Below are 14,250 nucleotides of genomic sequence, written 5' to 3' on the forward strand. Positions count from 1 at the left end.
GGCCAAAGCTGCAGGGCTTCCGTAGTTCCTGCGCGTCGGCCGTCTAGGAGGCGGGGCGGAGCGCTCTAAAGTTAGCGCGCCGTCGCCCCGCCTCCCTGCCGGCTTATCCCGGCACGTCTAGCAAGGCCCATAGTGGAATATCCTGCTTTTTGTAGATGAGCCCTATGTCACAGTTGGTGAACAAGAACTGGATGCTTCTGGAGAATATTGGAGTGTTGATCATAGTTTGTTGATAGAAGACACTGGCTGGCTGTCAGCTACCAACCCACATACAAGGTTATGTTGTTAGCCTACAAAGCCCTAAACAACTTGGGACCAGGATACCTAGCAGACCACCTTCCCTTATATACACCTGAACAACAAGTATGATCCTCAGAGGAGGCCCTACTGGCCATTCTGAGATGAACATGAAGAACCCTGGCAGCAGGCCTTCTCTGTAGTGGCACCCACCCTTTGAAGGACCCCCTTCCTGTGGTTTGGAAGGCAGAAAATATAATATCTTTTAAATGTCTCTTGAAGACACATCTTTTTATACAGGCTTTCCCGGGTCTTTAATGTAGATGGTTTTATATTGCCTTTTTACCTGTTTAATGTTTTACATTTATACTTGTTACATTTTATGGTTTTTAATTGTCACTGCCCAGAGCATTTCAGCTGATGGGCAGTATAAAAATATAATAAATAAATAAATAAATAAATAAATAAATAAAGTGGGGAAGAGCAAGAAGTGTTTTTATGTCCCAACCCCCCCCCCTTCCCCCAATCTCTCCTTTCTCTCCTCCCTCTCTCTCTCTGGCTAGATCTACACTACTGTTTTATAGTAGTATTGAAGTGCACTGATAACTGTTGGGGCAAAATTCACATTCTGTATACTGCTTTTATAGTGTTATATAGAGCTTTTTATTCCACATTCATAATGATTTGACACAGGGTGTAGATCTGGCCTCTCTCTATCTCCCAATAGAGAGTTAAACTAGTCTAACACTCATTCCCTTGCTCCAGAGAACCCTTGAAGGTGTAGTTGAGGACGGGAGAGAAGGGGGAAGCCTTGACCTAGACCTTTGCTAGACCTACCTGGGAATCCATGCGGGAGGAGGGGCAAGCCCGCGGTAAGGCATGGCTCCAATCCAGACATCAGACGCGACAGGCTGGAGGAAAGCCCCATTGCGTCCGCCATTTTGTTTGTTTGTTTATTTAAAGGGGCTGCTGCGCAGGAATGCTCGAGTGGCAATGGTAAGGTTTTTTTTTTTAAAAAAAAAAATATGTCACTACTCCCCCCTGCCCCAATCTCCCCCCTGCCCTGATCTCTCCCCCTGACCATGATCTCTCCCCCTGCCCTGATGGGCACAGCACTCCTGAGGAGCACTGCACCCCATCCAGTGTTTTTCCTGGCTACTCGCGAGTAACTGCAGTAGCCAGGAAAGGCAGCGGAACGGTTTACACGTGTGTGGTCTTGGGCTCAGCCCGAGGCTGTGGGAAATACCTGGCTACAACTGGAGCCTGTTACCCTGGGGCAAAGGAGGGTTGACCCCCTGCCTGGGCCCAGGATCCCCTGTGCATCATCTGGATGCACAGGGGTGAGCCCGAGGTGAGCCCCGAGCTAACCTGTGGTCTAGCAAAGGCCTAAGTGCTCGATGGATATTATTTGAGTTTGTACTTTCACAGGCACCCTTTTTTCAGTGGTCACTGATATTATTTACACATGTGTCTAAGTGCTTTTGGTGATGAACAACATTTGTGGAACGAGTGGATTTTGTCTCCTATCTATCTATCTAAAAAATCATACTCCTTTAAATATGTTACAATATCTCTTTTCCTCACACTTAGTGTTAAATAAAGTTGGCACAATGTCTGAAAGGGGTGTGTAATCTCTGCATTATATCAGAAACCATGCATGGAGACACTAGGTGCAAAGGAGTGTACAGTCCCCTTTCTGTCATCATGTTGAATGCACAGACAATGCCATTGAAACTGAGAAATGCATGGACTTTAGGGATGAAGCTTACAAGGGCAGTCCTTCTTCACCCTACTTATATTTAGGGATGTACAAGAATTTTATGTTTCCATACAAAACATTTGAGCATGGCCTGTTCAAATATCTGAATGACAGCATGAGCACATGTCTGCCAAAAGTATCTGTAACTTGTTAAACACATGCATTCCCCCCTTCCCAGTTTAATTTGTGCAGATGTCTGAATTTATTTGAATTTCCTCCATAGACAGAATCAAGAAAGTTGCAGAAATTAGGAAACTGGTGCAAATTTTGTGCAAACTTGCGCAAATCTCCCATTCGATCACTGCTCGATTTGTGTAAGTATGCTGCTCAGGCAGAGTGAGTAGCAATCACAAAAGTGAACAAGAATTGGGCACAAGATCCCCAGTGAGACAATATCTGAAGAGTCCTGGTGATCTCAAACTTTGCTCATTTTCCCAATCCTATGTGTATTGGCTGTATGTATAGAAGGGGGAAAGATGACTGTGGAAAAGGTTAATTTGAAATTAAAACTTTGAAAACAACAGGCATAGAGAAAACCATCGATAAAACTCTAGACTAATTTTCTCAAAGCCTCCTTCACCTCCTTGTTCCTTAAAGTGTATATGAGGGGATTGACCATTGGGGTAAGAATGGTGTATAAAACTGAGAGTGCTTTGGTTGAGCCTCTTATTATGGGGTCATCTGGTAGGAGATAAACAATCATTAAGGACCCATAGAAAATGGTAACTACGATAAGGTGAGAGGAGCAGGTAGAAAATGCCTTTTGCCTCCCAGAGGTGGAAGGGATTTTCAAAATGGCTGATATGATACAAATGTAAGATGTCACAGTAAACATAAATAAAGGGAAAGTGAAGAGAGAAGAGTGTATAAGAGCTATGTCCATAAGCAGGGAAATATCACTGCAGGCCAGCTTAGTTAGAGGTATGAAATCACAGAAGAAATGGTCAATTCCATTGAAGCCACAATAAGTTAATTGTGCCAGCCATGTAACCGGGGCAGCGACTGTAAAGCAGCCACTTAGCCAGGACCCAGCTGCTAAAGAGATACAGATCTTGTTATTCATGTGGAACGAATATTGCAGTGGTCTGCAAATGGCTAAATACCGATCGTAAGACATCACAGATAAAAGGCATGTTTCTGCAGTCAGCAGAAAACCAAATAAATATAATTGTATAAAGCAAGCAGAGAAAGAGATTGTTCTGTTCCCTGTTAGAAAACTGCCCAGCATCCTTGGGAGAATGGTTGAGGAATAGCAAATTTCCAAACAGGACAGGTTTCCCAGGAAGAAATACATGGGTGTGTGAAGATGCCTATCATTCACAACCAACACAACAATGAGAAGGTTCCCAATCATGGACAAAACATAAATGCTTAGGAAAAGCCAGAAGAGGAGTGCCTGGAGTTCAGGACGGTTTCCAAATCCCAGGAGGATGAATTCTGTGATGGCAGTTTGATTTACCAGGGAGGTTAACTACAGAAAAATAGCAAGGAAAACTATCAGCATGGATTGCAATGGAAACATGAGTGTGTTTGCTAATGTAAAAATAGGGGAAAAAATAACAGTAATGATAAAAGTAGTAATTCAGTTTAGTATTTTGTTTTACATTGTTCAAAGCACTTTCTAGCCATTATTTCAAAGTAGCTGGATGGAATGACAGGTGCTATGAGAAATGTTTGACATCCTCTGGCATGTACAAACCCAGGAATGACTTCAATAGGCTATTTATTCAGGAACCACAGTTTATGGATGGGTGAATTTGTCAAGTTCTATTTCTGAATTTTCCATCCTATCTTTGTTCCATTCAAAATATACAATTGAAAGCAAGTTTATTTTTTATTATTCACTTTGCACCTTTGCAAAAGTATAAGTTTCCACCTTTAAATATAGGAGTTTTGTTAGAATTTTTTGAAAGTTAAAGCTTTTTTTGTGAAATTGTGTGTATATTCTGCCCTTCCCCCAAATCAAAGTATAGGCTTTTTTTTTTTTTTTTTTTTTGGTGGCAAATTCTACATGCTTGTTTACCCTACCCAGTGCCTGTTTGCATTCTCTTCCCCTCCTTATCGCTCTACTATGATAGAATGTAAGCCTATGCGGCAGGGTCTTGCTATTTACTGTTTTACTCTGTACAGCACCATGTACATAGATGATGCTATATAAATAATAATAATAATAATAATAATAATAATAATAATAATAACATTTTTGATTGAGGTTGAGAAATGTGAATTTGGTGAATTTACACTGAAATGTGAATCAAATAAATTTTCCCCTTATTTCTAATTATGAGTAGCTATAGTACTTCAATGTCTCTGGTTTTTTATGACTTTTATACCTCTTTCCAACCTTTTCTGCTAGTAGATAATATCCAAGCTTAAGATCATCTTCTTGGCTCGCCGCTCTGACCATGTTACTCCACTTCTGAAATCTCTTCATTGGCTTCCAATTCACTTCAGAATCCAATATAAACTTCTCCTGTTGACCTACAAAGCTTTTCACTGTCTAGCTCCTTCCTATCTTTCCTCTCTCATCTCACACTATTCCCCCGCTCGTGCTCTTCACTCCTCTGATGCCATGTTTCTCACCTGCCCAAGGGTCTCTACTTCCCTTGCTCGGCTTCGTCCATTTTCTTCTGCTGCCCCTTATGCCTGGAACGCTCTTCCAGAACATTTGAGAACTACAAGTTCAACCGCAGCTTTTAAAGCTCAGCTAAAAACTTTTCTTTTTCCTAAAGCTTTTAAAACTTGATTTTGTTCTGACTTTATACTGTTAGTTTTACCCTACCCAGTGCCTGTTTACCCTACCCTGTGCCTGTTTGCATTCTCTTCCCCTCCTTATTGTTTTATTATGATTTTATTAGAATGTAAGCCTATGTGGCAGGGTCTTGCTATTTACTGTTTTACTCTGTACAGCACCGTGTACATTGATGGTGCTATATAAATAAATAAATAAATAAATAAATAAATAATAGAAAAATAAACTTGTCAGTACATTTATTTTCATTTTTACTTCTAAAATCTAAATCCCAAGCTTCATAGTTCAGACTATTGGGGCCAAATCAAATGAGGTGAATATTATACTTGGACATTATGCATACCATTTTCATTTCCAATCATGCACAGGCAAAGATTCACCTCACTAAATATGCAGTGCCTTATTCACTGAACAATGTAGATCGTGACTTTGAAAACATATGCATTTAAAAAAAACACCTTGAGAATATCTAGAAGATTATCATCCTTGCTATGCAGTTTTAAATACCTACAGTAATGATTAACAGTATGAAAAATGATTTGAGCATCTATACTGTTGATATGGTAGATGAATTCTAAATACTATGGTATGAATATGTTTTTGTCCTATGTTTCTGAGTACTTACCATATTCATTGAGTTGATAATTCGGTATGCATCTAAGGAACATGACCAAGTGATTCTTTGGGAAAGGAAAAATGTATCTAACAATCTAACAACTCATAAATGTATCTAACTCAATCTTCGTAACAACCTTCATAACTGGTTTATTAAATACTAAGGGAGCAACGTATGCCATGAGTCAATAATCTCATGGGCATTCTTTTATTATGGTCTGTGGAATTAGCCGAACTGTTATTTGTCCAACATTCTCCAACCATGTATGGGGAAGATTTGGCTCTATCTGGGAAGAGTGAGAGTCGATAGTGCTTAGAAATAAATATCAGACTTACATCCAATAATCACTTTAATTGGCATTTCATTTTCCTGAGCTCCAGAGATGTTTCATGCATATTAAAATATGACTGCAATGAAGTATTAATTTTTTCAAAAATAAATAAATGCTGACCATTATGGGCAAGGAAAAGGGAGAAAAGTCCCAGGATGCTGTAGACAAATTAATTGTCTACAGCAAATAGGGAGACTTCTCTCCCTATTTTGTGTTCATCTTGGATATTCACCCGCCTAGCACCATTAAAAGTATGGGGAAACATAAATCAGTAAACTGTCTAAAATGGCTTGATAGTACTCCCTTGAATCTGAAAGTCATGGCTAATGCTGAAGGTGATCCCTGAAAGATTTATCAACCAACACTCCTCTCCGGATAAAACAAGAAGTTACAGGGAAATCAGCCACAACAGCAAGCATACTTTTTCACAACAGTGTCCCAGAGACCACAGCAGTCTGACTTTGGAAGGGGGAGCCTAAGATCTGATCCCTGTCTCACTCCCTTGCAGCTGGTACAGAGAGAACTGTCCTGGCTGCTCCTCTGTGGTCAGAAAATCAACCTCGAATGGGGGTGTGTGTTTCCTGGTGGGTGTGGATAGGAGGAAACTGGAGGGGCCAGGATACAATTTATCCTGAGCCTCCTTCCTTCCCCTTCCAAAGCACGCATGCTAGATGGGCTGAAATGAGCATTTAGCAAAGATAAAGGAGATCAGCCCAGCAGGGCACTGGAATCACAGAAGCTTCCATAGAATTGTGCCCTTACATTATAATCAAAAGCTAGGTTCAGATGGAGAATGAGACAATGGATGTTTCATCTTATCCAAAGTAGGGATATCAGAGAAATTTGCAATGGATTCAAATGAGATTGGGGCCTCATCTACATATTGCACTATGAAAGCGGTATATAAAAGGCAGGAGCCACACCAAGCAGTATATATAGCAGTATGAAAGCGGTATATAGTATGTGTCAATGGGCCCCAATAGTTGTCACTGCAATTCAATATTGCTATAAAGCAGTAGTGGGGCTCTTGCCTTTTATATATCACTTTCATAGTGGAATATCCTGCTTGGTGTAGATGAGGCCTGGGTCTCTGTGAATCTCACCTGTAGATTCCACATTTTATTTTAAAATTGCAAATTAATGAAATTATCTTCCAGAAACCTGATTCCATCAGTAAGATAATTACAGAACAAACAATGCCTGACAATCCACAGAACACAGATGAAATGGATTTAAAGAAGTCCATCCATCCCTAACCCTAATCCAAAGAATACACTAGCCAGTGGAAAAGATGGGAGACACTTTTGGGCATGAATTCCAGCCCAGTGGATTTTTGGTTTTGTTTTAAATTACCCCATTGAAAGCAATGTGGAGGTAAGTAGCTACACTAGCCCCAAATCTTCATGTTTTCAAGAACCAGTGCAGTCAGAGTGTTGGACTGGGACCCAGGAGTCCTGTGATCCAGACCCCACCCTTTCATGCAACTGACTGGTGCCAGTCACTGACTCTCGGCCTAACCTAACTCAAAAGGTTGTTGTGAGGGTTAAATGGAGAACAAAAAGATCATAAATGGCACTTGGAGATCTTTGAAGGAAAGATGGGATATTGATGATGATGAAGATGATGATGGTGGTGATGATGATGATGATGATGAAAGCTGGCTCTGACACACCAGCAAAACTACCTGTTTTGGGACCGTACACATGCTATAGCTGGGAGGAACAGTGTTGTTGGTATTTTTTTTCCATCTGAAGAGCTTCCTGGAGGTGAAACTGGGGGCCTTGCTAGACCTTCTAGATAATCCAGTCGGGACTTGGAGCAAGGCCGCGCTGCAGCTAGCATGCGCCGCCGCCCCTAGCTAGACGTAAACACTTGACGGGGCAAGGGAAAACCCCGTCGCGTGCTCCAGTTTTTTTTCTCTTGAAGGGCCATGTGCGCAGGAGCGCACCCACGAAAAAGGTAAGTGTTTTTTTTAAAAAATAAAGGGTTCCCCGCTCCCCCTGATTCCCCCCATGATGTCTGATTCCCCCCTGCCCGCTCGCTCGCCCATCCCCCCATCTGCCATGCCCGTCCCCGTCTGCCATGCCCTGTCCCCACTTGCTCGTCCTCCCCCATCTGCCATGGCTGTCCCCTGTCCCCATTCTTCTTCCCCCCGCTCCCATCCGCCACGGCTGTCCCACGTCCCCGTTCTTCTCCCCCCCATCCCCATGCCTGTCCCCCATCCCCGTTCTTCTTCCCCCCCCCATCTCTCCTGCCGGGTCCATTCTTTCCCCCAGCCCCCATCTCCCCCCGTGATTTCCCCCCTGGCCCGATGGGCAAAGCACTCCTATGGAATGCTGTGCCTAGCCCATGGCTTCTCCCGGCTACTCGTGAGTAAGCGAGCAGCCGGGAAAAGCCACGGACCCTGCTAGACCTTCCGCAGCCCCGGCCTCAGCCCAGGGCTGCGGAAAAGCCGGGCCATAAGCAGATCTGCTTATCCCGGTTCAAGGGAGGACTTAGCCCGGCCTGATCCCGGGATCCCCTGTGCCTCATCTGAATGCACAGGAGGGAGACCGGCCCTCACACCGGGCTAACTCCTCATCTAGCAATGGCCTGGGTTGCCAGAGCAGATGGAGCATCCCCCACCAACTGGTAGATGTCTTCCCTGGTAGCAGTAGGATACTTCTATGCCATCCTAACCCCGTCCCTCCAGCCACCAGATCTGGGTGTTAGGATTGCTCTACCGGGAATCATCTCTTCAATGTGTATTTTATATGTAAAAAAGATCTCAGAAGATTTTTTTTTACCCCACACTAAGTGTCAAATAAAGCTTTGACCATGTGTTTGTGCAGCAAGGCTTAAATGGGTCCAGTTGGAACAGAGAAGAGAATGAACTTGACATACAGACATAGCTCTGTCCAGGACCTGTGGGTGCTCACCGGGCCTCCACTGCTGCTTGCCCTTCCCCTGGACCCACTTGCTGAGTAGCCACATGGGTGATGAGTTGATCCAGCAGCCACCTATCCCCATAGTGAGCCACCATTTGCATAGAGATGGCTGATTGAGGATTTCTGTAAAAGTAATGTTGTGCAAATGGTGGCTGTAAAGCAGCCAGTTATGGAACATTAAAGGTGTAAATGGAGCATTGACGCCTGTAATGTTGCATAAATGGATTCTTTGATGGAGATGGCAGGGCCAGGGGCACATTATGGCATGGACCGCTAATGTGATCCCCATCCCAGACATGGCCAGCTTGTGACCCTCAGGCTGATTTCTTTTCCCTCTGTTTATGTAGGCCAGTGTAAAATCAAAAGTTACAAGAATGCATAAGAGCTACCTCGATGATCAATGAAATATCATTACAGGCCAGATTACTCAGAGGTATGAAATCACAGAAGAAGTGGTTGATTTTAGGGCTGTGCACTGCCTCGGGTCCAAACTCCAAATCCAAAGCTGATCGGGGTGATTCGGACCCTCCTGAACCAGATCTAAACTGGTTCAGACGAAGTCCGAGGTGGCCTGAAGCCAAAGCCAATTGGCTCCAAAGTTCCAGGCTGCCTTGATGGTTTGGAGATGGACCCACCCCCACCCCCAGTCTCTTTACCTGCCTCCACCGCCCGCTGCTGCAGCTGCCACTGCCCTTGCATCCGGCAGCTTCCACTGCCGCCGACGCATAAGACAGGAAGTAGGTTGCAGATTACTTCCGGTCTTGTGCGTTGGTGGCAGTGGAAGCTGCCAGAAGTAAAGACGGTAGTGGCAGCAGATCGTGGAGAAGGGAAGGGGGAGGGGGAGGGGCCTTACCTGCTCCACCACTGCTGCCATCATCTTTGTGTCCGGCGGCTTCCACTGCCACTGATGCATAAGACCGGAAGTAGGCCACGTGGCCTACTTCTGGTCTTATGTGTCGGCGGCAGTGGAAACCACTGGATGCAAAGCCCATGGCAGCAGTGGATGGTGGAGCAGGTAAGTGGGGAAGGGGGAGGGGTGCTTACCTGGTGCCTCCACCATCCACAGGCACCAGGTAATGGGAGACAGTTTTCTGGGTGCCGGCTGTGCAGCCCAGCTGCACAACCCAGCTGCACAGTTGGCACCCAGAAAACTCTGAGTTGTCTTGGAGGGCCCAAGTTTTGCCTCAGCTTCAGTATCAAGGTGGGTTGGGAACCCCCAAGGCAGCCCAATGAGGATCTTGGCTGCTTCAGGGGCTCCAGATCAGCCTCCGAGGCAGATCGCGGGGTCCCTGCACAGCCCTAGTTGATTCCATTGAAGCCACCTTAAGTTGATTGTGCCATCCAAATAACCACTACAGCAATAGAACAGCTACTTAGCCATGAACCAGCTGCTAAAGAGATACAAACCGTGTTATTCATAAGAAAGTGATAGTGCAGTGGCTTACATATGGCTAAATACTGATCATAAGACATCGCAGATAAAATGCATGTTTCTACAGTCAACAGGGGGGTGGGAATGTATAAAACAAGCAGAGAAAGAAATGGCTTTATTCCCTGTTAAAAGCTGTCCAACATCCTGGGGAGAATGGTTGAGGAATAGCATATATCTCCAAACATCACATGTTCACATTATTTGAACCTTGATTGGAGTCTGTGAGTGTGTGTATGTACTTGTGTTCAATAGACCTTCATACTTGCATATCAAAACTATCATTAGTCTTTGGGACTGTGAACATTATTACAACATTACAAAGAGCCAACTTGCATGTCTTCCCTTGACAAAATACAAAATGGCATCATATCCCCTGTAATAATGATATTAATGTATTTTGCTTACATAATGAGAACGGTTGTCTCCATACTTTCCTACCCAAGTTGGGCTAAACTGGATAAAATAACATCTGAGCAAACCTAAACTGTTAGTTCACTTACAGCATTGTGTTTTGCCTTTTAACCCTCTCCTTCCCTTTCCAGAATCATGAGGGATTTGGGGGGGGTTGATTCCTCCCTCATTAATTACACATCAACACATACACTCATGAGTGAATTTTCAAAAGGCCAAGGGACATTCCTAGAAGAAGAAGAAGAAGAAGAAGAAGAAGAAGAAGAAGAAGAAGAAGAAGAAGAAGAAGGTACTTAAGACTGCATTACCTCTGACAAACATGAAGAGCAAACCAGCAGCATGACTAACTAAAGATCAGAGATCAGAAACGACCATGCTTCCTCCTTAGTTGTTGAACCACTTAAAGCAAATGTGAGTTGAGAATTCATCAGAGCTCCTGTATTCCCTGATGCTATAGCTGAATCCATAAATGTTCATATATCTCTGCTCTCTTGCTAGCTGGTACCATATATAAATGATTATAAATGTAAGATGTTGTTGTGAACATCAATGGGAAGTAAATGTAATAATTTCAGTTCAGAGTATGGGAAACAGATCTATCTTCACTTTTACTTCTTTCATTTTTCTAATAATTTCCCCCCATTTTGCACCAATGGTATTTGTATCTGATTATTCGTTCTTGTTTACGAGTTGCAGGATAGGTTGGAAAGGGTGGGGGACATATTTTAAAGTGTTTTCCCCGAACAATAATTATTGGAGAAAAAAGAATTTTCAAGGATGAAGTAATATTTCAAGGAAGGTAAGGGTGGTTGAATCTTCCAGTTCCCGAACAGTGTGACTTTTGCATGTTTTTAACAGTAATTCCCTTCCATTCCATTTGTAAATGCATTTAAATGGCTGAAAGCAAAGCTGTGACCCTGAAGAAGAGCAAAATCCAGTGAAATCTAAGTTCTGCTCCACACATTCATCCAAGAGGTGCAGATCGGGTAATGTTCTAAAGCCATTTGCAATGATGCCCAGTCAAAGCATCCCTAAATACTATATATTTTATTATCCAGATTTTGTGTGTAAATGACCCTGAAATGATTATAAAAGAATGCACTGGTTATGGGTAACATAAAAAAGGACGCTCCTTTGCTCCATAGGAAGTAGTATAGGAGTGACAGGTGGTGGGCTGAGAAATCAGGCTGAGGAAGAGACCACCTTGGGCTAAACTGCATGTTCTTTTAATATGTAATATGCAGCTATAATTTTAAATTTAATTAACTACTGCTTGAGTGGGGGATCTTACTGGGAAGGCACAGTGAATAGAGATTTATCTCCCTTACCAAAATCTGGATAGGAATCTTGGAGGATGAGCCCATTGGAACCAGTGGAGATATTTTGTAGGCTCCTAGCCATATGGTTGCAAGAGGATTACTGTTCCAATCAAGTGGCTCGTCTATACCAAGTAAGATATTCCACTATAAAAGCCGCATGAAAATGATATATAAAAGGAAGGAGCCACAGTACTGCTTTCTAGCGATATTGAAGTGCACTGCAGGATCTACAATACTTTTTTATAGTGGTATTGAGGTGTACTGACAACTGTTGGGGCTCATGACACCTCTACACCAAGCAGGATATAACACTATGAAAGTGGTATGAAAGTGGTATATGGTACGTGTCAATGGGCCCCAACAGTTGTCAGTTTGGCCCCCAATAATTTGGCACTTTGGATACAACCCATTATCTGCACAAGTAAATATGTGGGTTAGGAATTGTCCTGGCTCTGGAGGATCAAATCAGATCAGATGTCAGAGACCAGGGACATGTCTAGATGGGACGATATCCCTGTGATTATCCCTGGATCATCCCTTTGCAGGGAGGGATGATCCCTCCCTTGGCCTTGAATATTGCCCTACAGTTTAATTCCAATTTTTACACAGTCGCAGGATGATCCCGAGACCACAGAATGTGTGGCCCACTGTCCTGTTTTTGTCCTGACTCCCCGTGAGTAACTGCAAGGAGCTGGGACCTGTGCATGGAGCTCCTCAGGAGCTCTGTGCCTATTGAGGGTGAGCTGGGGGGAGCAGGAGGTTTTTTTAAAACAACAACAACAACATACATTTTGTGCAGGAGCGCTCCTATGCTTTTTTCTGATTCAAAAACCCCCACCAAAATGGCAGGCGTGACGTCCTCTTCCTCCCATGACGTTGGGCACCATATGTAGACGAGGTGATGATCTCGCGATCATAAAATTGTGAGATCGTTGCCCTCCACCCCACTCATCTAGACATACCCAGATCTACACCAAGCAGGATATGAAACTTGAAAACAGTTTGAAAACTGTATATGGAATCTGTCTTAGGCCCCAACAGTTGTCACTACTGTTATAAAATGTTTTAAAGCAGTAGTGTAGATCCTGCCAGAGTTCCATGATTGGAACTTTATGGGGGCAGAGGGATTCCAATGGAATTGAGCTGAACAGCTCTGGGTAGGTAGGTAGTTTCAGCCTTTTTGCCAATGCCGTTACAATCCAGGAATGTATATGGGGGACCATAGGATGAAAGGATTACACACACCCCACCTTGCACTGCTACGCCAATCAAAACTGAACCCCATACTAGATTTTAGGTTTAAAAAATTGAAAATATTAGTAGATATGTTCAAGGATCTGCCATGTCTTTTCTGATTTGCTCTTTAGTTTTTGAACTAACAACTATTAGGAATACCTCATTTTGTTTTTGTTTTTCTTTTGAAAAATTGTCTGCACGAATATAAATGTGAGCATAAAAAGCAGTTTTTACAACATATCTTAAATTGTTTATAAAGACGAAATCCAAAATGCTGCAGATCTAGTTCCATCATGCCCAGTGAGGCATTAGACCTGTGATTCCCAGACAAGAGAACATGGATGCTGTACATCAAATGTTTTTGAATGGGCTGTTCACATGCATATACGCAATAGGAGAACAGCTGCATGTGTATAAACATACATTTAGGACATTATATACTCAAAGATGTGGATCTTAAAAGTGGGCCTAGCAGCACACTAATGTTAGGAATTAGTCTGGCAGATGCAGGGTGACCATATGAAAAGGAGGACAGGGTTCTTGTATTTTTCAGTTGTATTGAAAGGGGAATGTCAACGGATGTCATTTATATGCACACAGCACCTGGTTGGATTCCCTCTTCATCTCAACAGTTAAAGCTGCAGAAGCCCTGCCCTCTTTTGTATCTGGTCACTCTAGTATAGCTCCTGCAGCTTTTACTGTTGTGACGAAGAGGGAATTTCGGCAGGTGCTGCATGCATACAAATGCCACCTGCTGAAATTCCCCTTTCAATACAAGTGTTTAAGATACTCCTGCTTTTCATATGGTCACCCTAAGCAGATGCTGTCTTGTTTCCATCTATATATGTTGTGTGTTGTGGTGTGTACTCATGTGAGTGTGTTGCAAGGAGAGGGTGATTTATGAATATTCTGAAAATGAAGGGTAATTTCTAAAACAGGTGCTGGTGTGACATGGGCGTCCCTATTTAAACTGATATTTAAAACAAGGAAAAACTTGGAAAATGCTTAAGAGGTCTTAAGATCCTGATCAAGGTAGTTTTAAGCCTTAGATGATGATTTTAAACTATCATTTCAATTGTCTTTTCATCTATAAAACAATGAGTTTGATCCAAGCTTAGTCATTATTATTATTATTATTATTATTATTATTATTATTATTTATTCTGTAAATTTTACATATTTCATGATTTTTCATTGCATTCCATAGGTTTAGGATTCCATCATTGGTAT

General features: G+C 42.8%; 1 protein-coding gene across 1 annotated transcript; it reads right to left on the reverse strand.

The window, feature by feature from the left end:
* Positions 1-2,546: 2,546 nt before the first annotated feature.
* On the reverse strand, positions 2,547-9,614 carry LOC134405308 (olfactory receptor 5J3-like). Its single transcript, XM_063136550.1, has 3 exons — positions 9,476-9,614; positions 5,374-5,405; positions 2,547-3,467 (listed from the first exon to the last, which is right to left on the reverse strand). The coding sequence occupies exons 1-3, from the start codon at positions 9,612-9,614 to the stop codon at positions 2,547-2,549; spliced, it is 1,092 nt and encodes a 363-aa protein (XP_062992620.1).
* Between the last annotated feature and the right edge of the window lie 4,636 nt (positions 9,615-14,250).

This window comes from Elgaria multicarinata, chromosome 11, assembly GCF_023053635.1.
Source record: "Elgaria multicarinata webbii isolate HBS135686 ecotype San Diego chromosome 11, rElgMul1.1.pri, whole genome shotgun sequence".
NCBI classification, from domain to species: domain Eukaryota; kingdom Metazoa; phylum Chordata; class Lepidosauria; order Squamata; family Anguidae; genus Elgaria; species Elgaria multicarinata.

What these genes read in the sequence shown, in the direction of transcription:
- LOC134405308 (XM_063136550.1), bottom strand. Translation starts at nt 9,614, where the DNA reads ATGGGCTTTGCATCCAGTGGTTTCCACTGCCGCCGACACATAAGACCA. An exon ending in TGGCAGCAGTGGTGGAGCAG is followed by an intron (nt 5,406 to 9,475) that starts GTAAGGCCCCTC and finishes CATGTTCCTTAG; the next exon opens with ATGCATACCGAATTATCAAC. An exon ending in TTATCAACTCAATGAATATG is followed by an intron (nt 3,468 to 5,373) that starts GTAAGTACTCAG and finishes ATTTTTCTGTAG; the next exon opens with TTAACCTCCCTGGTAAATCA.